The sequence below is a fragment of the Taudactylus pleione genome, unplaced genomic scaffold (assembly GCF_031769625.1).
Source record: "Taudactylus pleione unplaced genomic scaffold, aTauple2 ptg000517l, whole genome shotgun sequence".
Lineage (NCBI taxonomy): Eukaryota > Metazoa > Chordata > Amphibia > Anura > Myobatrachidae > Taudactylus > Taudactylus pleione.
Window position 1 is genome coordinate 2,358,067 of NW_028284919.1, and position 25,426 is coordinate 2,383,492.

Sequence of the window (25,426 nt, forward strand, 5' to 3'; positions counted from 1 at the left end):
CAAAAAAGCAAAGCAGGTGCGTCTGCAGATGTGTTACAACACCAAAAAAATAAGAGACTTAAACGTGCTGAAAACCAGACATAAGTAAATGTCTTCAACTGACACTGTATTTGGCATCACAAGGTACAGAAAAAAAGCTATGAAGCTACATGGATTTCTGTCATTCTAAATTATTTTGTGCATTTTTTTTTACTTTGCAAATGACAGTTTCAGCCATAGCCTAGATCCACAGTTCAGTTTGTGACTTTATGTTGTGGCTACTCAGAGCTAAGTGAATGGCAGAAAAATTCAGATGCACATGGCACATCCTAGCCTTAAACTCTGTGTCCCTATTTTAGGACATCCAATGGTGCTCTGCCTTACATCTGTCTCTCTCTCTCTCTGGCAGGGAGACAGTCCTACATACAAAGGGGAGGCAGTGCTACCTTTCTGCTGGCAGGGCTGCGGGCTGGTGCATGCTCTGTGAGCCTGACTGGAGAAAGAGGAGGGGGTGGAGTAGAGAAAGAGAGCAGAAGGGGGGCTACATCGCTAGGTTGTCTCCAAGCTATGCTGCTGCTGCCAGTAGCAGGTTGCCAAGCAGTTATCATTGCTTGTGTGATGCAGAGGCTGTTGCTAATTGTACAGAGCCTTGCATATCTTCATCTCCCTTGACTTTAGTATTTTTATTATTATTTCTTTTGCATTGCTATTTCTTTTACAATGGATCTTTTTCTTAATATGCATTTGATTGTTGTGATGGAATAGTAACTCGTACCTATTGGCTTTGGGGCATTTAACCAGACGGTAGAATCACACAGACTACTGCGGTGGGCACAAGTGGGGTGATCATGACCACAGCTAAGGAACAGAATTCTACAGGGAAATCACCCCAGCAGCAAGAGCAGGTAATACCTCTGTGATCTCTCGTTTATTATCTGGGGATTGTTTGGAAATGACATACACTGGGTGATGCCAATGTGCCACCTGAGTCACTAAGTGCCCTAAGCCATGCTCTCTAGCCTGCAGTTCAGAGTTTGCTATTTTTAACGGATTGCATCTTATTTTTTTTGGCATTAATTATGTATAGCTACAGAATAGCAGGCAGGATAATTAAGCTGTCTTGTATTTCTTCCCATGCATTGTTCAAAGGGCTCCCCGGGAGTCACGGGTGGGCTTTTTTTAGAAGTTGCAGAATGGTTGTCGTAAGTAGTTTCCACTGGGGAACATACATTTAATGCAAGGAATAAACATTGGCTGAGAAGGGAGCACAGCGCTGCCTGCCATGCACGCCATACACACAGGCTTGTCCTGCTGTACATGGATTAGTCACTCATTACCCCCTAATTAGCTGAAGATGCCTCTCTGTAAACTTTTGCAGCTGGAAATAGATTTCAGATGGTGCACAAAGATAGTCTCTGCCGTGCCCCCAAGCTGCAAGGACTGAAAACAGCCAACAGTTCAGGGAGATCAGCAGTTTCCTCAGCACCTCTCTAGAGAAGGAAAGAAATATTTCCCTATAGGACACTGATTCTCTTATTTCATTATGGCAAATAATTGGCTCTTTTAATCAATAATTAGAAGAACCTAAGAAGACAGTCAGAAAATATACCTTAGGTCATGGATTCATTCTCAGTCTAGTGTCTTAATACCTGATACTGTGTATTGATCGACAGTAAAACAAATGTAAAATTATGTTTGCATTGAAAAGTGTACTTGATTACATGGCAAATGGTCTGTATATAAGTACATGTATACAGTATACATATGCTCTTTTACTCCTACGGTACCTGCAAATGCTTTGCTTATTTTATGATATACTGAACACTTCAAATGGCATTAAAGTTAAACTCCCCATGTAGAAACTCAGAATTTTTTTTTTTTTAAATATTCAATATTTTTCCCAGTAGTTTATTACAGTAAGGGATACATAGAGAATGTATTTATGTCTTGACACACAGGATTATATAAATATTCTGAAAGTTGACTTGTTTAGCAGTGTTTTATTGAGGCCATGTTGCACTTGTACTACAGTGTGTGAGTATATGAAATTTGCATTACAGTATGAATTAGTAAATTGCATGAGCCGTTCTGCAAAGGGTACAGAGCTGTGCTACATCAAAAGGCTTTTCTCATGCAACACTTGGGAGTCAGACTTAATGAATGTTACAGTATTGCATAGTGTTTTGTTTTGTTTCTTTATTCTTAAACACAATTTAAACATCCATATTCATTCTATTTTAGGAAAGCATTCACTGTGCATAATACAGGGATTATACTGGAAAAAATGTAGTGACTTAAAGTACCTGGGAACATTTCCTTGTCATATAGAATCATTTCTCTTAAAGGAAAAATGATTATGGAAATAAGGCTCGCTTGTGTTCACATGAAAATTGCCATATTATGCTAGGAATCCAAAGTCTGCTTTAGAAGCCTCTCTGCTTATATATCACATATTGTAAATACCATAGTTAATGTCTCCTACCAGTATAGTCTAGAGTATGACTCTATAGCTGAGACCTTCCAAGTTTTACTGCTGTTGCACGTCTCTGTGTTCTCTCCGAGGGTTACAGGATTATAGACGATGGGGCAGATGTCCTAAGCCGTGGAGAGAGGTAAACTACCAACCAATCAGCTCCTAACTGTCATTTTTCAAACACAGCCTGTAACATGGCCGTTAGGACTGGGGCTGATTGGCTGGTACTTTTATCGCTCTCCACTTTATCTCTCTCCAAGGCTTAGTACATTTCCGTCCATATGAGAATTTATGATATGTAAATATAACTCGCCACATAAATAAATTGGTACTGTCTTGTATGGAGGCTGCATGCAGTAAGTAGTGTTATGTTTTGTATTATGACAGGATAGAAATGCTGCCCAGTTTTTATTGTAGTATTAGCAATGCCTGCTCTCGTTTATGGAATCGTCTGGATTCACAAATCAATTTAAGGGACAGATTTTTTAATGTAAATTTTTTAAAATGTATTATCCTTAAAGTGTTGTTGTCATTGTTGCCAGTAACGTTTGAGTATAAATGAGTGCTCCCTGTATCTGCTACTCACACAGTGCTGCCTGGTCACTAATTATGCAGGTGCTGTAGAGCTCAGTTCTGCTGCATCCATCATATTTTGTTCCTAACATTAATGATGATGTTAACATTCTTGTACAGGGATGTACTGGTTTTCCAATGGTTACACCAGTCCAAGTAATATATTTCTATATGTTTTACCATTGATAATAGATTGCAAGTCTTGTATCAGTTGAAAATACTATGGCTTTTAAAGAGTTTGGAAACTGCATGCAAATTCTTGCCTTGTATAGTGTGCTGTATAACTAAGACTGTGTAGAAGCGGCAGATTACCCTCAATGACTGCAATGTGGATGAGTGTTCTTTAAAAGATAAATGTATATTATTATGAGAGACTAATATGTAATTACATAGATACTTAGTCATTATGGGAATGTCTAGCGTATTCTGATGTGGCGTTTTAAAACTTTTTATGGCGTTCATCCCCAATCGTTACTTGCTTTCAAGTTAAAATTTGTACATACTGTAACTCATTATTGGGGTGATTATTCAGGGACAGCCATTATTGAATGAAGTAGAAATGATTTCCCCCCCAGTTAAGTTTTGTTGGTAGAAAGGGACCCGCCATATGCATATGCCAAGTCACCACAGGTCGCCCTGTTCTGTCCAGGCCCCTCCCCTCTTCCCGCTGCAATCCCAGCTCTGACTGCTGCTTGTCCCACCGCTCCCCTTTTCCACTCCACTCCACTCCATTATGTCCCAACACCCAGGGCTGACCTGACCTATACGCCAGATTGTGGAGGGCGCCGTGGCAGTAACCCAGCCGGAGGCTCGTGTCCCTGCTGGAGGGGGAGGAGGGACCGTTCTCCTTCTCTCTCATCTATAGAGCGATGAAGCGATCGGATTACCAAAGTGATGGTCCGTGGCCAGCAGCTGGCTACACTGAGACAAACGTGGGAGGGGTCGGGGCCAGGTGACAGGTCATGTGCCTTTGGGCAGACTGTGTCACTGTGACACATTGGCCTGCGCAGGGGCGCCACAGCGCTCAGGAGGGCGTCCGCCAACGTCACTGCCAGCCAGACCTGTTCCCCACCTTCAGTCCTCTGCTGTCGCTGTTGAAGTCAGCAGGTAAGTCTGAGTAAGGGGCTGTGATGGAGGGGTGCTGTGATGGAGGGGCTGTAATGGAGGGGCTGTGATGGAGGGGTGCTGTAATGGAGGGGCTATGATAAGGGGGAGTAAGAGGAACTATGTTGATGGACTGTGAAGAGGGGATATGAGGTGCTGTGATGGAGGGGGACTGTAATGGAGGGGCTGTAATGGAGGGGCTGTGATGGAGGTGACTGTGATGAGGGTGATATGAGGGGCCGTGACGAGGGTGATATGAGGGGCTGTGATGGAGGGGGACTGTAATGGAGGGGCTGTAATGGAGGGGCTGTGATGGAGGTGACTGTGATGAGGGGGAGTGAGAGGGGATATGTTGAGGGGATATGCGGGGCTGTGATGAGGGTGATATGAGGGGCTGTGATGGAGGTGACTGTGATGAGGGGCAGTGAAGAGGGGATATGAGGGGCTGTGTATGGAGAGGATATGAGGGGCTGTGATGAGGGTGATATGAGGGGCTGTGAGGAGGGTGATATGAGGGGCTGTGACGAGGGTGATATGAGGGGCTGTGATGAGGGTGATATGAGGGGCTGTGACGAGGGTGATATGAGGGGCTGTGATGAGGGTGATATGAGGTGCTATGATGGAGGTGACTGTGATGAGGGGGAGTGAGAGGGGATATGAGGGGCTGTGATGAGGGTGATATGAGGTGCTATGATGGAGGTGACTGTGATGAGGGGGAGTGAGAGGGGATATGAGGGGCTGTGATGAGGGTGATATGAGAGGCTGTGATGAGGGTGATATGAGGGGCTATGATGGAGGGGTGCTGTAGTGGAGGGGCTGTGATGGAAGTAATAGAGGTAACTGTGATGGAGGTGACTGTGGTGAAGGGGAGTGAGAGGGGCTATGTTGAGGGAATACCCATACTTACCTTGGTGGCTGGCTGGGTCCTGCAGAGTTAGATCTTGCAGTGGGACCCGTTGAGGTGTGTACCCGGCTCCCACTGTGCACACATTCACAGACCTTATGAAATTATTATGTAGATGGATTTCTTTTTAAATATATTATTATTTTTATTGAGGTTTCCACATATCTAAGATTACAGAAAAGAAAAGGAGGATACATGAGGTTTTGAGTAGTAGTAGGGCTAGCAGATATGTAGAAGTCAGACGTTACAAGTAAAACATTTAAATCATACATAGATATAGAGTGCCGATCAACACCGCAAGCAGTGGTCATAGTTCTATTAATCATAATGGGCAGACCATGAGGACTATTGGTCAGGGAGGCTAAAGGTCCTGTAGAAGGGTGGACTACATGGGAGACTCGTGTATTATTTTTCTTCACTCATATTCAGGCAGGAAATTTAAAATTTACCATTCCCTTACATGCAGTTCCAGATTTGTTGTTTATCTTCTGTCTTGCCCATGTGGGTTACACTACGTGGGCAAGACAGAAAGATAGTTCAAGGAGCGTATGGCGCAACATCACTCCGCTATCAGGGCAGCCATTTCCACGGGTGTTAGCGATCAGCCGGTGGCTCGTCATTTTGCCTTGGCGCAACATGGGGTGGCGACATTACGCTACCGCATGATTGACCACGTACCTGTTTCACTGCGGGGTGGCAACAGACCTAAACATTTGTTGCAGTTGGAGTCCAAATGGATTTTTTTATTGGATACTTTGGCTCCTAGGGGTTTGAATGAATTCTTGGGTTTGACCTGTTTCTTGTAACCTTCTTTTTGGATATGGTGTATTATTTGTATTATTGGATATATATGTTATATTTTTTTTATTTTTTTATTTTGGTTATATTTGATATCTTTGTATGGTGATTTATGAGTAGTATTTATAAATTTTTGTTTAAATTTTTGTATTTATATCAGCATCGATGTATATTGATCAGCATATTATTCTGGGTTGACATGGAACTTGCCTTCTTGTTCTTGGCATATTTGTGTCATTGTATTGGTGTATTACCTGTGGTTTATATTTTGGAATATTGTTTGCCATTCTATTATATATTTTTTGATTTTCTCATTCTTTTTCTTATTTTTACTATATATGTGTCAGATGGCTATATGTTTTTCATATTTGTTTTTATTATATTTTGACATGTGGAGTTCTGCCTGGATCGGCTGTCATTTGGCTCCCGTTTTGTTTACGGTTGCCATGCCAGCGCTCTGGCATAATCCAATCATGTCTGATGTCATCAGTAGGCGCTACCAGGTGACGGCTGGGGGCTTCGCCATGCAGTGACGCACACCCTTGTGATGCCGGAAGCCAGGTGCGCGTGCTGATCGGGCGGGGAGGAGTGATTGGGACATGGTGGAAGGTATTTATATGTATGTTTGTCTATTGCTATGTTGTATTGTCTTGAGAAAGCAGGCTCGTGTTCGAAAAGTTGACACATTAAAGTTTCTCTTTTACTTCATTGGGAGTCTCTGAGTGCCGCCTGATTCGCTTTTGCTATATATATATATATATATATATATATATATATATATATATATATAAACACTATAATGATTTTCATGTGATTATAGTTACCTTTAGATGCAGAACGGTAAATTAGATATTTAATAGACTGTCAGTAACAAGTTTAGTATGCCATAAAGTCTATAAATACTCAAATGACATTATAGAAATGAATCCTTATATTCTTTAAGCTATATGGTTATATAATTTCATGATGTTCCCCTAAATTAATGTCAGAGGAAACAATTTAGGAACATGACTTGTTGGCAAGGTACTATTGTACATATACATTGTCAGCAGCAGACTTCAGCAGCCAGTGTTATAACTTCCTGGGATGTATAAAGAGACTGCATAAAGTCAGCTTACTGATTGTATATACAATAAAGCAAAGGAATGTTGTTTTAGTTAACTCCTGAAGTAAAAATTATAATAACAGCCAAAATGGGCAGTCCAATGTTTCTCCCTAAGGGGGGAATTCAATTAGCCACAGTATTTTACCACGGGTTAGTTGATCCCCAGGGGCTATTCAATTAGCACCGAATTTAGGCCGCCCGCAGCACTTATCTGGGATTTTTTCATCAATGTTGAATTGCTCCAGTGTTTTAGTATCTACCGCTGCTACTCGCAACAAGTTGGATACTTAATTATCTGGAGACATTCTGCCCCAATAATGAATAGGCCCCTTAAACTTGATCAACTCAATTAATAATCATGCTACTATAGTGGAAGTCATTACATTGGGTCCTACCATTGCCGTAATGGATGCAAACAACTAATATTAATTATTGTATACCCAAAGTTTGTATTGTGTACAAGGGTCTATGGAACAGTCCACAACTAAGTAGATAGCAGGGTCTATTTATTAAGCTGCAAAAGCCCTATCTCTTTCAAAACAGCTATTTTTCTGGAGTTACAGATGTATCCTTATACACTGTGGTTTCAGTCACGCCAAAGAGCAACTTGTCCTTGCCAAGTGTCTTTTCTCACTCAAAATGTGCATCTTATTCACATAAATAAAACAACTGGAAGCGACAAAACTACATTGGTAGATTACACTGTTCTATTGGATGTGACATTTGTACATCTGTGTGCAAATCAGTCTGATTCTGTATACAAAGTGCTACGATGCAGCGGCAATGGCTTTTCCTCATTCCAAGCTCCATTGTGCTTAATCCTGCTTTACAATGCCGCAATTACCAGCAATGTGAAGCGGGGGCAGGGCCACTATGACGCGATTCAACACAAATTGCGTCATCAGCCTGATGGCTCCAGCCTCAGGGAGACTTGCCAACTTTTCCCCCTGGCTGGGAGGGCCACCGGATTTTCGGGGGGGCTTCATGGCCGTAACGGTAGGGTAGGCAAGTATTATCTGTAGTTTTTTTTTTCAATTTCTGTTTTTTATTTTTGATGTGGCCCAAGTCCAGGCTTTCAGTGTTCATGCTTGGCTCAGCAACACTAGGTCAGCCATGTACATCATGGATCTGGACTGGTAAAGCGTGATGGTTTTTCATAATCGGTAAATAACCATTGATGGTTAGGCTATGCATATGTGCAGAGGGTACCCACGCATACACATAGGGCTGGCACTTACCATGGGGGATCAGCCACCAATGTTTTACCAACGGTGGCATCCTATCGAAGGTGAAAAGACTCACCATCAGACCATCGATGGTCAATGGTCACCCCTAATCTAGACTGGCCAGTGAAGGCAGTTAATTTCTTCTTCTTGCTACCAGCCAGTATTGATAAACTAGTAAATAAATGGACCCGGCATCTGCCAGCTCCCTTCAGCCACTCTGCACCTCCTGTCCCCCCCCCCCCCCTCATTCCTGGTCCTCTTCATTTCCGTCGCTGTTGAGTGCACGTCCATCTAACATCTAATGTGCAGGCTGTGCATAGGTGTGACATATTCTATTGCTGTGATAAGTAGTGAGAGGACCATATTGATTATATACTTAAGAATTAATCAGATATTGTATAAGATATTGTATAAGATAGCATATTATATAGTGACTTACTCTATTATACATTGAAATGGGAACTCCATGCTTATCCATCTAGCACAAGAGAGGAATCTATTGAGGAAAGGATATGTGATGGGCTGACATGCATTAATAATTCACATATTAAACAGAAAGTGACCTTTTCCCCCTACTCTATTAACACCTTGTAGAACAAATACTAATTACAAGTGTATAATATAGCACACATTCTTTCCTTATGTTATTAACACAAATCTCTGCGCAAGCACTGAACCCATAGTTACCTTCTGTCTAAATGAGCCCCATTGATTTTAATATATTTGTATGCTAACTTTATGTATCATTGTACTATTTAACGCATTAAAATTCTCATTAATATTGCATTGGTGTGAACCATAGTGGAATTTAGAGGAAAAAAAAAATCGAAAGAAAACATATAAAAACTAATTAAGCCAGAATTGTAAAATTATTAATTAAATATTATTCAATAAGTATGTTTTGCTCTTTGAAAAGTGTACAATATTTAAGTTCAGCGAGAGCAGACATTTGTTAATAGGCAATCATCTGCACAGGCCTTTAAACAGGTTTTACAAAGCCCTTCTTTCTATTTTAAACTTACTTAGCAAATCGTGTGATCCCTCAACTCATTATCTACTTGGACGACCGTCTTCTGCTTGTGGAAGATAAGTACAAACTTCTGACAATTCGGAATGGCTGAGAGTGCTGTTATTTTATTAAAGAATAATATATTGTATTATAGATGTACAGGACTCAGTCTTCAGATTGTACATAACCCATATGTGCCATACATATACTGTATAAGATTATATTATCGATCGATCGATCTATCTATCTATCTATCTATCTATCTATCTATCTATCTATCTATCTATATTACACGTAGGTAAACTCATTAAAATGGTCTGATGTAGATTTATCCTAGTGTTCAGTAGTGCATGCTGGGGGGTTTCTGAGTACCCAGAAACCTCCCCTGACAGACTAGAGAGCAGGCAATGTATTCTTAAGCCCCACCCCACGGGTCAATATGGAGGAGGCGGAGCCAATATAATGCGATTTAATTAGATTAGAGTAATTTGGCCCCGCCCCCTCCTGAATGACCCACAAATCCCGGTACCGTGAGGGGGTGGGGCTTAAGAACATGGTGCCAGGCTGCTAGATCCTGTCTCTATAAGATCTGCGGCAAGGTAAGTTTTTTGTAATGTATGTGACGTGTGTGTGAGGTATGTGTGACATATGTATGTGTTTATGGATATGTGCGTGTGTGTGTGTATGCATGTATACTGGGCCGGCTCTCGGGGTGTTCGACCAGTGCGGTCGAACAGGGGGGTCACCCATAGAGGGCTCACCCCTCCCCAACATCCCGATTTTAGCGGGACAGTACTGTCCTGCTGTTCAAATCGGGAGGTTGGGGACCCCCACTGCCACAGCTGTGCGGCGATGCCGGAACCCGGAGTCTGAATGGATGCTGCGCGCATGCGTGTGGCATCCATTCAGTGACGGGAGAGGGCTGGGGGAAGCCAAGCTAGTGAGGCTCCCCCCAGCCTGACATTATTTGGAGGCGTGCCATGGTAATTAGGCCACTTCCCCATTTTCGGTTGCGCGCGATGTTGGGGCACACTGTAGAGAGCCGGCACAGGGTGCTCTGACCCCTGGAGCCGGCCCTGTATGTATATATGTGTGTACAGTATATCATTTATGTATGTATGTGTATGCAAATATACATATATATAAATATACAGTATAAATAAATATATATATATATATATATATATAGAACCCCCCCCCCATAAATATCCTGTGTTTGCCCCTGGTGTTGAGTAAACCTGTGATATTTTCTGTGGGTGGGGTTTGCAATGGTACAATCCATTTCATCAGTTTTTGCTATACATTCATCCAGTTCTATTTTTATCACCCCACTCTGTGGTACACCATTCCATACAATGGAGCTGATTCTGAGGGAGCAAAGCAAAATAAAAAGAGTAACTTTTCACCTGAACAACCCATGTTGCAGTGCAAGGGGTGTAAATTGCTTTCTTTCTTCCTGCATGCAGAGTAAATACTGGCTGCTTTTGCATGTAGGCCACAAATAATATTAATTGCCTACCCTCCCGGAATGGCTGGGAGGCTCCCCTGCCCGCATATCCCCGGACCCTCACGCACCACTCTCAAACAAACTTCAATAACTCATGGATAATCATATTGTACTGTAATCTAAGCTAATGCTAGCATCTCCTTGGTGCACCTGCAGCAATTCTCAAGGCCCCTTGCTATATTCCAAAATGAGCAGAACAAAATCCTCTTTGGGGCTCGCTTGCAAATTGTAGCACAAGAAGCCCACGTCTAGGTTTGGCTAAGTGGTCTGACCATGCTCTGTTACACTCCTTAAAACACTCCAAATTAAACATTACCCAGAGTGCTTCCCTTCGCTGTACATACTCTACAGAACAGCACGGAACTTTAGCTTTATGCCTATGACACTCATATTCCACTCCCATATTACGGATCTTGCACGCCACTGCAATGTTGCAACCTAGAAATGCCCATTTCATGCAAAGAGAGATCAATTTGCAAATGCAGTTTGTCAAAACTTGCTATTTGTAACTCCACTCCTGAAAAACCCGTAAGAGAATCTCATCAGTGAAGGACACCACTGGGACTGCACTTTATGACTCTCAAAATATAGCAGATTTCTTTCTTGACTTTTACTCCAAATTGTGCGATCTCCACCCTGGTGCCCATTTGGCCCCTGTTCTAGATACCGACATGGCATCTTTCCTAGACTCCTGTAATCCTCCCCAACGGTCTTCCTTAAATTAAAATATTACTACAAACAAACGCGAGTGCACAGTCATTCTCTTAAAAGCACCTCTGCCCCTGGCCCTGATGGCTGTACACACCTTTTATAAAAAAATCTTCCCCTCCCTCCTCCATGACCCATTCAGTTTCCTCTTACAAATGTGTCCTCATACATCTAGCCTCAATACACCACGTGGTGCGAGATGCCTGACACGAGTGAGCCACCAGGTCCCGTGTGACTCTATTAGTGACGGGCATCTTCTTTTGCCGAAAATGCATCTTAGTCGCAAAACAATGTACTAGGACACACCAGGAGACTGTCTTTTCCTCTGGGCTTGGACCCCCTGATGTTCCATCATTGGACATGGCGTAATAGTAAATTCCTCTCGGATCTGGTATCCTGACACAGTTTCCCTGAGTTTTGTGAGCTCTGTCACCGCTTCCACCTCCCATTCACTGCCTTCTATCAATATCTACAAGTTTGTCACTTATTTGATACTGTAGCCAAACCCCTTGGTCCCATACAACCTTCTCTTATTGAAGCTTTATGTTTTCATAAGTCCTCTTCCAGAGGCCTTATATCCACATTTTACTCTCCTCTTCGGAGACATTGCCAACCCGACAAAGAGCTGCATGAGTGTCGGTGGAAAACATATATAGGGGAGACGCTTGAGCCGAAAGTCTGGGCTCAGGTTCAGAATTAACCATCCAGGAGCTCTTAATGTACTCGTCCTAAAGAAAACTCTTATAAGTTTGTTTCGCTGGTATTATGACCCACATTGTTTACACACCATTTATTCAACATCCTCTGAGCTTTGCTGGTGAAATTGTGGTTTGCGCTGCACCCTGTCCCACATTTGGTCCTGTCCCAAAATGCAATCATATTGGTGCAAAGTTTTTGATTTAATGTCATGGTACAACTATACTACATGACCGTCATTCTCAATTTTCCAAAACACAGAATGCTTAGCTGACCCAGTCAGACACTGAGAAGTCTCTCACCCTACAGTATGGAGTGTTCACCATTGATGGTGCCATCAGTGCTCAATATCAATGGCTTGAAACCATTAATGGGACATCCCTGCCCATGCCCCCTGAGGCGGGAAAAAAACCCACAACATAGCTGCCTTTGTGCTATTAGTGGCGAAACACCATTGTCTCTCCGCCAATGATGGCAAAACCATTGACCATTAGTGGCAAACCATTGATAGTTGCAAGCCATTGATGGTCAATGTACACATCTACTCTAGGCCTATCGTCTAATTAGTATACTTCCCAATATTACAGAGGAAAATATATCAGATATAATCTGGCAACATCTCTGATCTGCCTTATTACCCTTTTGCTAGGTTCATATCTCAAAAATGGTGAGGCCCATCCCTTTAAGCTTCAGAAAATTGTGTAATGGAAATCTGGAGTGTTGGGTATGCATAAATAACACATGCCTTCCAATTGTCCCACATATCCAATTTTTGAGCTGGGAATGATAGGGTGTGAGTTGTGCACAACACACCAGTGCATGTGACAATGCAGGGGGCAATTACTGGACAAGGGGAGGTTTGGGAGTAGCATAGTACTTTAGAAGCACTAGGCAGTGGCGTATTTATAATGGGTGCAGGGTGTGTGCGGGACACACGGGCCCGTGGGTCCATGGGGGGCCGGCACCGCACACCCTGCACCCATATTATACTTAACCTCTCTGATGTGCCATGTCGGCGCCGATGTCTGTGCTGTAAAAAACGGCTGGAAAATGACCGCTGAGGCCATTTTCCTGTCGTTTGCGCACTCAGAGTACAGGGAAAATGGCCGCCGTGGTGACGTGCGCATGCACTATAGACTCTGGGCACACTCTAGTGCCCAGAGTCTATAAGTGCGGCGCTGGCCGTGCAACACTCAGTGCGCTGCCGGCCGCCAGAGGGCAAAGGAGGGGGCCTGTGATGGAGACTGCACACGGGCCCCCTCCTCTCTAGAAAAGCCTCTGGCACTGGGGCACAGTTTCTCAAACTCTGTCCTCAAGTCCCCAAACAGTTAATATTTTCTGGGTTTCTTCACAGATCCGCAAGTGAAATAATTAGCGCCACCTGTGGATCTTTTAAAAAGGGTCAATGAGTAATAAATACACTTGTGCACATGCTGGGTGCAGGGGCGCCGAGAGGGGGGGAGCGGGTACAAATTACCCGGGCCCGGGCTTGTTGGAGGGGCCGCGCCCGGCACCGCTCCCCCCCTTCTTACATCACAGCAGCCCACTTGGAGACTGCTCGCGGCTGCTAAGAAGCAGTCACAGCAGTCTACTATGCCTGTGCGGGGTAGCGATCAAGCTGATCGCGCCCCCCACTGGTTTTTGCCGGGCTGAGGGGGCTCACTGCGCCCCACTCAACAATGCGCGGCGCTGCAAAACTTGATTTTTTTTTACCTAAGGGAACATGGCCATGCCTCCCGCAATTAGGCCACGCCCCATTTTTTACCGGGACCCCGCGTGGCTCTTGACGGGCCTGGCTGGGTGACCAGGAAAATGTGACCTGTTTGAGAACCACTGCCCTGGGGAATGTGACACAGCCAAGCCCCCCAGCATGTCATGACCACTCCCCTCTTCAGAGATTAGGCCTGATTCAGAGCCGGACGCAATTAGCGCTCGCTCGTCCTGAAAATAGGGGTGGCTATTCAAATGAACCGTTCGCTGTTTGCGGTCTGTTCACGTCTCTAGGTCTGAACGAGCTAACAAAACTTGCGGTCGTTTTTTGGGAAACTACGGCCCCTGGCCGCTCGCATCCTACGTCATGTCCGCTATTTATTAGATTAATCGAGTACATCGACCAGGGTATGAGCTGCTCGCTATTCTTGTGGTTGGTTTTTGCTACCACAATTTTGCGAGCAGTTCAGGCTATAAAATAACCCAGTGACGTGGTCAATGACGCTGCTCTTTTAATTATGCACACCCATAAAACGCCCGTTTTGACCTATAAGCATGCCTGCGATCGGATCTCCACTCCCCGTTTTCAAGCACCTTCCCCTGTTACCACCCACATACGCCTCATTCTGTCACTCAATTTATCAGGCATTCGCTATTTTGCGAGCACATGAATTTTGGCCGCACTGACTGGTTCACACATGCGTATAACGATCCGTACGCATGCGCAGTTGGCCAAACATCGCTCGGAGCGAACGAGCAGCCGCTTACGAGTGGCTCTGAATCAGGCCCTATATGCGATGATATACACTCTCTGCCCTGATTTCCAAATTTATATGTTATGGATTAATAGCTAGTTGACATTTACTAATCTGAATTGTGCTCGAAGACAACAATGCAAATAGACAGATATGACAGTAGTATATGTTTGTAGGGTTTTCAATACAGTTGTATATTTTTGTCTGGCTTTTATTGATTTGCAAATGGGTCTTCAAATAACTGGTTTTGGAGCATTCAGCATATTACAGAACTGTAAAAACTCATTAATGAGTACAATAGCTGCTTAAATTCTAAGGACTGCAATTTCAGTGAGGTTTTATTGCCTTGTAAGAAGTTGTTGTAAACATGTAAGGGCACTGCTCACCCTATTTCACTTATTATTACTGCTGTGTACTGTAGTTCAGTTTTCCAGTGGACCAGATAATGTAAAAACACACTGATAAACCAATACAGTAAAATTCCCAATTTACATTTTTGTCTAGATAACAAAAAGAATTGGTTTAATATCATGGATAGTATAAAGTGAGGTTAAAGTCATTCAATGGAAAATTGCAGTTGGGCAACATATTTTATTGTGTACTCTGTTAAGGCTTGAAGCTCTGATTCCTGCTTACTTTGTAATTATAACGTAGTACTCCATCCAGTGGTGCTGTTGTATATTGTATTTCTGCTGCTCCAGCATTTCATCAGTTAACTAATTATGTTGCATCCTCTAGCAGTTAATAAACGACATCAGTTGCCTGACCTTCAAAATTTTGGGCTCTCCTTACAATGAAGATCAGATAATAGTTGAACTTTTGCTCTTTCATATGTGGGGTTTTGGTGATTGAGTCCTATATCTGGTACCCTCAGTTCCTAGTACTTTGCTACCAAGTATGCAATCCTGTGTTCTTGACATCCTATTAGTGTGCAAAACCGAGTATCTATGGCCAGTGGCATCACTAGGGGGATGCAGACCACATGCCCCTTCACTGCAAGGCCATGCCCCTTTTTGGGCATGCAGAGGTGGTTTATTTGGCATCAGTGCCACCACTATCTATGGCTCTGCTATCTTTGTGCTGTCCTGAGTTCCTGAAATCCTACTGTCAGTGTGTAATTGTAAGTTTCTGGCACTGCTACCTGACTGCAATCCTAAATTCCTTACACTTTGCTATCCATCTGCAATACTGAATTTCTAACCTGACACTGCAACATGTATGCTATCCTGAGTTCTTGACACCCTGCTACCGGTATGCAGGGGCGCCGAGAGGGTACAATTTACCCAGGCCCGGGCTTCCAGAGGGGCCCGGCGGGGGCCCGGGTCCGGCGCCGCTCCCCCCTCCCTTCCACCCTCCTCCCTCCCTCGCAGCAGCCAATGCAGTGGGAGATTGCTTGCATTTAGACCGTCGGGTTCCAGACTACATCCCCACACAGCTAAGTCCCAGTGTAGAATGTGTTCCAAACACATGACACATACAATTCTGAGATTCCTTCTTCTGTCAGTAAATAACCACTTAATCCCCAGGTCAGTCAAATGAATATAATGATGCAGATGTGTATTATCATCCCCTTTTAGAAATGTTAACCTAGTATTAGAATCTAACTGTGTTATGGTTTGAGGTAATTTTACTGTGTCCACTGCACCAATATGAGACTCTCTATACCTACTGAAAGGGATCACATAGAGACTGAACCAAACTGTTCCTTGGTTATTTTAGTGTATTAACTGCCCCATTCCTGCAGTTGAGGAACACACAGGTATATAAATTCAGCAATCCTGAAATGCCAATTATGTTATTCCTGTGTTCATATGATACTCTGTATAGAATTGTTCTCCCCTTTTGTCTGGTTAGTCCCCCCTGTCTCCATGTAGCAAATAGAGAGGGGTTACTTGAATCTAGAAGTCACTGCAAGCCTATTGCATGTTGTTCTTACAGCATGGGGAGAAAGTATTTCCATGCCTCACACAGAGCTCAATAGAAGTGTTATGGTGCATACACACGGTCAGATTTTTCTTCAGATCTGAGCGATAACGATTTAAAAAATCATTCAATCGTTCATATCTGAAGGAAAATCTGAAAAATCTGACATATCTGACATATCTGACATGCCTGAATGATGAAAGATACGCATTCCCGATGGTCAGATAATGATATCTGACATCTGATGTGTTTACAGTCAGATTTGGACAATTCCATTAATTTTAATGCAGTCAATAATCGTTCAAATTGTTCAAATCTTTGGTAAAATCGTTCAAATCGTTAAATTGACAGATCTGACAAATCTGACCATGTTTATGCACCATTAAACTGGGAGTACAGGCGAGGGATCTCCTTTTGTCCTACATATAAGAAGAAAGGATATTGTCTATAAAAGTTATCTTCTCTTTAACCATTTCACTTCAAGGGTCTGTCCTACATTTGAACCTCCAAAGGCTGCATCAAATTGAATTTTTCTGCTCTCCTTAAGCTACATCTGTAATAACTTAAAAACAAAATAAAAGTCATATACAGCTTTTCTTTTGGTCCTATGATTGGATAAAATAAATATTTTACTTTTTATGATTATTCTCTGAATTATTTAATTCAACCCAGGATATATAACCATAATATTATTCTGTGACTTCTATGTTTTGGGTCACACCAGAATTTAAATATTATCAAATGTGTGTGTTTTTATTTTTACTTTATAAGTTTATTTTATTCTATCTGATTTTTGTTTATTTTTTTCTAACTGTGTTTGGTATGCCATAAACAAAGAACACTCTGGGAACAGGTGCCAAGCAAAGTAGATACTGAGTTTGTGGCCTTTTGAATGTGGGACACTTAAGTTTGCTACTGTCCTACACTGGTACTGTCCTACTTTGAAGGGAGTGAAAGGGTTGGAGTAGTGTTCAGTACTGTACTTGTAAACTGTGTAGACAGAGTGTTATTTATTGTTAAAAAATCTTGTATATGTGTCAGTTAATACAGACATTAAGGGTCTGATTCTGAGTCGCACACAAAGTGACTGTAGTTGCGGACAGCTACGGAAGCCTTACGCTAATGCGAGAATCCGTAGGACCAATGCTGAGCTTCGTGCATCTGCAAGCTGAAAGCCATTCCATCCAATGACTGTATGTTGTTAACCACTGCAATCATCATGATTATTACCTGCACTTGCACCAGCCCCATGCTAGGTGCAAGAAATCTGCCAGAAACAAGGTCCCCCTACACACAACTTTACATACACACCCATGACACTGCCATGGCACTCACATGGCACTCCAACAAATCAGTGCAGTTTCATACGCTCACATTTTTACCAACACCCTATTTCATAGAAAGATAGGTCTGACCAAGTTCCATCCCGACTCAGAATAGGATGGAGATATGCAAAAATTGGCATCTACTAAAGAGCTTTATGCAAAAACTCGCCATTTGCATCCGTGCAAAGAATCCGTCCATCTCAGAATCAGGCCCTAAGTGTCACGCCTGAGGGTTGGTTTGGGTTGGAGCAGGCGTGGGAGGCTGAAGAGGAGATTAGAGAGGCATGAAGAAATTTAGGTGGCTTGAGCCAGGACTTCCTCATGTATTGATGTAAGGAGGTAGAGATACGGCAGTGGATGATGGGCCCGAAGGCGAGAACAGGAATAGAATGTCTTTGTTGAACAACAGATTCGAATGGGACTGGATATACCTGTATAATACTGAAGGAATGGGCAGAATCGGGACCGATGATGCTGGATTGACAGCTGAATTGGTTTGAGGGCCTGATTCAGACCCGCTCGTGAGTGCTGAGCGCTCGCAAGTGGGTCGATGTTGCCCAAGTGCGCATGCGCACGAGGGAACTGGCTCCGTCGTGCGCATGCGCAAGACCCGAATAACGACAGCCCAGCCGTCGTTATGGGTCTCGCAGCAAAGGGGGCGTGCTGTCGATGGTGATTGACAGCACGCCCCTTTTGGTGGGCGTACTGCAGGGTCTCGTCGCAAACCCTATGGTCGCGATGGTCTTGACCATCGCGACCATCATTTTGGCCGCTCGCTATAGCTGTGGGTGGTCACCCACAGCTATGCGAACGGCCAGGAGGCCGCTCCATGAAGGAGCAGGGCCGGCCCTGATTCAGAGCGAGTGCTCTGTCAGAGCGTCCGGCTCTGAATCAGGGCCTGAGACCAATGTTGACAAATTTAAGAACTTGATGGATTTGCATCAGATGTTGATGAATTTATGAACTTGATTTGCTGGGACAGATGTTGATGAATTGAAGAACTTTATTGATAAGAGTCCGATATTGATGAATTGATGAACTTTATCGGTTGGGACCGATGTTAATGAATTTAAGACTTAATTGATATGAGTCCAATGTTGATGAATTGATGAACTTGATCGGTTGGGACCGATGTTGATGAATTGATGAACTTGATCGGTTGGGACCGATGTTGATGAATTGAAGAACTTAACTGATAAGAGTCAAATGTTGGAGGCATCGTATGGAACCGATGGTTGGAGGTATCGTTTGGAACCGATGAAGGCTGTAAGAACAAGTCTCAGTTGTAAAACCAGACTGGTGCAAGATTGTATAGGAGACTTGTTTACCAGATATAGGAACTAGATATAATGGACTGGGGGCCTGATTCATAAAGGATCACAACTGCTAAAGTGTATGCAGTTGGCCGATTGTTGCGTACTGCGCATGCGTATGCATCACAATGCGCGTGCGTGAAGGCACTAACTGCAATTGCACTTCGATCACGGAGATCCATCGCAGAGTGATTGACAGGCAGTGAGCGTTTGGGGGAGTGGTCGGTGAAACGCAAGCGTGCCTGTCCTTTGAATGCCATTGCATGGTCGTACATATATTAGCCACTGCGATTGCATACACAGCTTGAGTACTTACTGCGTGCTACGAGGTTAGCAAATTCTAAGTAAGGTCAGGGCTGCTGTGATTGTGCTGAGGGGCCAATGTTCCCAATGTATACGCAGGACTGCAAGGTATTACGGATGTGACATAGCGGTAGTGGAAGGCAGTGGGCGTCTATGCTGGCAGTGCTACGGCATTGCAATAGCATTCATTAGTATATTTTTGCACCAGAACTGCGTGCGATTAAGGAGCTACGCTCACAATAGCGATCCTTAATGAATCAGGCCCAGGGACAGTTCAGATACAGAGTACCTGGGAGCCCAGCACAGAGCTGTAACTTTAGCAAGAAGCGACATTGTACTGGCCACAGAGGCCAGTCAGGAAAGGAATTTATAGTGGAGGATCCCCAGAGACTGGATGCTGTGATCAGTTGGTCTGGGGGCAGTGTTCTGAGTGGAGGAAGAACATCAGGTCCAACATGGCTACGCCCATACTGTGGTTTAGGAGGGAACTCTGGCGTGCAGCTTGTGTGCCATCATGCTGGGAAGACACACTGTGATCAAGGGGCTGCGGAGAGTCATCTCCATACTCAGTGACAGGTGACTGAGCAGACGGGGCACTGAGCAGCCGGGAGCGATTTGCAGCATGAACAGACCTCTGTGCTGTCCTGGAAAGGCACCGGAGAGGTAAGAAAGTGGTTTTAAGTGCCGGAGCCTGACACTAAGGGGTCAATGCATAACTGAAAGCAAGGTAGCCATGCTGGCCAATGCATTGTGTGCGTAGAAATTAATGAGTATGTTCACTCATATGGTGAGCTGCATGTATCCCTACAGCCATGCCATTATTGGTTTCATAGTCATCAATCATTATCACACTTGCTCCATCATTATACCAGGTGCAAAATAAAATAATATTTACGCTTAACCTGCAATTCTGTTACAAGTGGAGATGTGTTAGAGATGCGTATGGCTCTGCATCACTTATATGTGAGTACGCATAGTTCCAGAGCATGCGCAGTGCAAAAATAAATGCATGGTCCGCTCAGTAAACGGACTTGTATTCATCTCTGCACCAGTCTATGTGAATTGTTTTTATTGTCCTTGACAAAATTGAGCATTTTCCAAGCATATTTTTTCTTCTAAAATAATATGGGTGAATAATAAATTATACGCTTGGTGGAGGTTAGATTCTATAATAACATAATTTTTATTGAACCATGACAAGGACCTTGTTTGGTGTATAGTAGGTACACAATGCAGATGTAGCCTGTTTAGTTAGCATTGTGGGACTCAGTTGCTTCTGCACACACTTAAACCAACCTGTGGTTTTTGGGAGAATGGTACCACTGTGGGCTCAACTTGTCATAATACAGTGTACGCTTGAGATCCAATTTGGACTACTGAAATGTGACCCACGCATTTGTCTTGGGCTGTATTTAATAGATCGGCGGACTAAATGCCGCCGGTCTATATCCCGACACCAGAAGACCGGCAAGGGACAGAAGATAGGCGTCGAAATAGTCATGCTATCTTCATCCCAACCGAAGGATGCCGGACCAATTGAGGTGAGTCCGGCCGTCCCTAGCACTTAGCCGCTGTGGGGGAGGGTTAGGTTTAGGCAACCCTGGGGGGGACTTAGGCTTAGGCACTTCCCGGGGAAGGTTACGGTTAGCTTAGGGGAAGGGGGGGAGGTTAGGGTTAGGCGCCACTGGGGGGAGGTTAGGGTTAGGCACCCCCTGGAGGGATTTAGGATTATGGCACCTCCCCAGGAGTTTAGGGTTAGTCACCCCTAAGGAATGATTAGGGTTAGGTGGGAGAGGGGAGGATTAGGTGACTTACCTGCCGCTGTTGGGATTTCCTCCTGTCGGTCTGATGCTGTCGGGATTTGAACCGGCGGCTAAACAGCCGCCAGCATTTCAATCCCATTCCGTTTGCCTGTCCGCACACGTTTATCTGCCCTGCCTCCAAGCTTTAGTGGCAGGATTTGCCCACACGTGTGGGTAGTCTGATGAAGTAGATTTGACCACTCAGTGCTTAAGCTGAACAGCCAGATCATAAAAAAAGCTTAGGATGGTGACATGTACAACTGAGCATTTACAGGAATGCCTAATTATCATCTCATGTATGTGGCAATACTGGGTCTGCCAGTAACAGCAGCATATCATTGTTTGTGAGGCCAGTATAAGGCAGAGGTTTATCAAACTTTTTGCAGAGGTGAAGTGGCGTTTGCCAATCAGATGCTAGCTAGCACTTATCTACCACAGAAGCCGCATATCGTCTGTGCAGATCTGGGGCTGCATTTGCGGTGTCTGCGCATGTGCATAACATCGTGTGTGTATACATCTCTGAATTAGGCCTTATGTTGGAAAATTCAGCTTTTCGCAGAGTTAATGGTCTATAAATAGAGCTGGCAGGATGACGTGCCAAATACTGCACCTAAATGCACATTGAATATTCTATAGTTTTAAACATTTCCCCTATTTCTGCCTAATTCCACCAGTATATGAGAAATACATGTCTGAGCACTCTAATAATCATTTTAAGATTTATCATTATTCTTCCTGACAGATTATCTCTATCTGTACATTTTTCTCTCAGATCTTCAGCACTTGATTTCTGCCCTGCTTATAATGTACCCACATTCTCTGTACCTACTTTACAAATGTATTGAATGAACTGAGCAGCTTCAATCCTCTTTTCATCAGTGACTGACAAGTACCATTCTCCTCTCCTTCACATCTATTTTGAATACCCAACATTTTTCAGTAGCTCAGAATATAAAATGACACCATGTTCCTTTTATGCACTTGTCTATTCTCATGGCCCTTCGTTATCAACCTGACATACTTACTCTAAGGTCTCAGGGTTTCTGTTTTATAAGTACAAAAGGCCTTGGTGTATTTCATATGTCAATATTGTATCATTTCAGACACATTGCTGCCAATGTAATATACTTCCAATCCTACCAGGCATGTACATACACAGAAGATTTTTCACCAGCAAAGTTGATTGATATATACTATAAGACTGAGATATACTATTATTTAATAGTTTATCTCAGGGCAGTGCAGGGTGTGCCAGACATAGGGGGTCATTCAGACCAGCTCGCGAGCGGCAGGACGCTCGCAAGCGGGTCGATGTTCCCCACTGCGCATGCGCACGATGGAGGGAGCTCCGTCGTGCGCATGCGCGAGACCCGGCGAGCGCCGCGCTCACCATTGCTCCGGGTCTCGCACCAAAGGGGGCGTGCTGTCTATGTTGATTGACAGCACGCCCCCTGTGGTGGGCGTGCCGGGGGCTTGCCTGACAGATGGAGGCTTTCCCATGGGAACGCCTACCGTCTCAAGCCGGCCCCACTGACATCACTAGTGATGTCAGTGGGAGTGATTTTGGCTCTGATAGAGCCAAAATCACTCCAGGGCTTGCGGCAGCGAGACCCTACCGCAGGGTCTCCGTCGCAAGCCCGATGGTCGCGATGGTCAAGACCATCGTGACCATCATCATGGACGCTCGCTATAGCTGTGGGTGGTAACCCACAGCTATGCAAGCGTCCATGAGGACGCTCCAAAAAAAGGTAGGAGGGCCCTGATTCAGAGCGAGCGCTCTGGTCAGAGCGTTCAGCTCTGAATCAGGCCCATAGTGGATATAACTTGAAAATATGGGGATGATTATCTCCCAGAGATATAGCGAATCTTCTTAAGAGGACACGTTAAAATATCATTTTATAGAATATACCTGATAAATGACAGCTAGAGGCTAATGGTTTCTATGGGAAACATTTATACTTGTAAATGAATGTTTAAATCTTTAGAATGTTTTGTACATCTCCCCGTATCACAATCATGACGAATGTTGCATACTGTATCCCTCAATACTTAGGGGTAAATTTACTAAGATTTGAGTCTGGGAGAGTTGTTTTTTTTTTTTAAATCGATTAGCTTCACCTAAACTGGGGTGATTTGAAGCTCCTGAGACTCGCAAATTTCCAAAGAAGGGAGTTTAGCTGAGAGTGAGATGGCCGATGGTGAAGCAGAACGAGATTTCTCTGCCGAGTAGCAGGTTTTGCAGGAGATTTTTCCCCCAAGTAGCAGGTTTTGCAGGAGATGACTCACCTGAGATCTCTCTGCAAAACTCTCCCGAGCAAGCAGCCTGCACATATCAGTGAGATATGTGTAAGCTGCTTGTGTTGTACCTGTAAAAAACGGATTAAAAGTGTAAAAAACAAATTACATAGGCCTCCCTCCCCCCTAAAGCTTAACGAGCCCCAGGCTTGCCAGCCTGTCCTGGTTTTTAAGACTACGGGGAACAAAATGTGTAGGGTTCCCCCCGTAATTTAGAAACAAACACTAGGCTGCAGGGCCAGTCCTGATTTTAAATATAGGGGGGAAAAAAATGCGTAGGGTCCCCCCTATATTTAAAACCAGCGCCAGACCCAAAACGGCTGGGCTGTAATGCCATAGCCCGGAGACCCTTTCACCGGGGTTCCAGGTCCAAAGCATTATCAGCCCAAGCTGGTCAGGCCAAGCCGGGGATCTTAGGGGAGGTGGGGACCTCCCAAAAAAGGGGTCCCCCTCTCCCTTATCCCCATGGTCAAGTCCCTGGGATCCTGACTGATCCTTACACCCATTTGTTCCCCTCCAACAACTCATACAATTCCTAAATTCCAGCTGGATCGGAACTGCAAATCGAGACTGTCCTACCAAATTGGGAGGTATGGATGTAGCTAGGACACCTGTCACTATCATTATCCATACTCACTAAAAAGCAGGATGCATTTGACATGGAACATGTAATACTGTATTTCAGTATATGGAGGTCACATTCAGCATAGAAATCAATGATCTCTGTAGTGACTGCAATTTTAGCTGTATCCAAATATATTCAAAATTTGTGGTAAATGTTATTGGTGCCATAAGTGTGATTGGCATCTAAATAAATGGTGGCATTTACTGCAGTTTATGTTTATTTATCTTCTAACTCTTATTCAATCTGATTTGCTGGTATATTGGTTTGTCAGTGATATTTTTTCTATATACTTCTACACATACTGTACATGGGCAGATATGTATCAAACCTGGGAGAGAGATACTTCGAGTTCTATGTATTAAGCCTTGGGGTTCTATTTACTAAGCCTTGAATGGAGATAAAGTGGGACGGAGATAAGGTGCCAGCCAAACAGCTCCTAACTGTCATTTTTCAAACACAGCCTGTGACATGGCAGTTAGGAGCTGATTGCTTGGGACATTATCCCTGTTCACTTTATCTCCATTGAAGGCTTAGTAAATAGACTGAAAGAGATTAAGTGGATGAAGATAGGACCTCATTCAGACCCGCTCGCTAGATGCATTCGCTCGCACGATGCGTGTGCAAATTTGAGAAGGCAGGTGATTGCACTGCAAGGCACTAGCACGCCCACTATGTCTTGGCGTGAAATTGCATTGTGTATGCAGACGCCCACCAGCCTGTCTTAAGACGCCCACTTGCGCACGTCATCTCCAGGAAGTGTATGCAACCATTGGTACATCGGATAACATCGGATGCGATCGCAGCTCTTGAGGCTGACCATACCCTACTGCAAGCACTGCGAGCACTTCAGTGTAATAACAAGCCAGGTGACGTGTACTATGATGATGCCTGTTAATTATGCACGCCTCTGAAATGGCGTTGAGATGCTCAGGCACGCCTACATTCGCACCTCCACTCCCCCGTTTTTAATGGCCATGCCCTGTCACCACCCACAAACGGCTTCTCCTGTCACTCACTCTGCTGGGCAGTCTAAGCACAGCGAGCGTACTCTTCCCGATCTCTCGCACTGGTTCATGCACGCACACTGCAATGCGTACGCTTGCGCACAATGTGAAAAATCGGTTAGACACGAGCGAACGCATCCTTGCGAGCGGGTCTGAATCAGGTCCATGGTTCCAACCAATCTAACTGTCATTTTACAGGCTGGGTTTGAAAAATTACAGGAGCTTTATATCTTTCTACTTTATCTCTCCTCAAACTTTGATACATTACCCCTACGGTGAGGGTCAGACT

At 44.1% G+C, this 25,426-nt stretch overlaps 1 protein-coding gene across 1 annotated transcript in view; it reads left to right on the plus strand.

Annotated features, from left to right (window-relative positions):
• Positions 1 to 707: 707 nt before the first annotated feature.
• Positions 708 to 25,426, plus strand: part of DPP6 (dipeptidyl peptidase like 6) — a 587,423-nt gene continuing 562,704 nt past the window's right edge. The window contains exon 1 of the mRNA XM_088450360.1: positions 708 to 884. Coding sequence (XP_088306486.1) covers positions 828 to 884 — 57 coding nt within the window. The 5' untranslated portion in view covers positions 708 to 827. The remainder of the gene's footprint in view (positions 885 to 25,426) is intronic.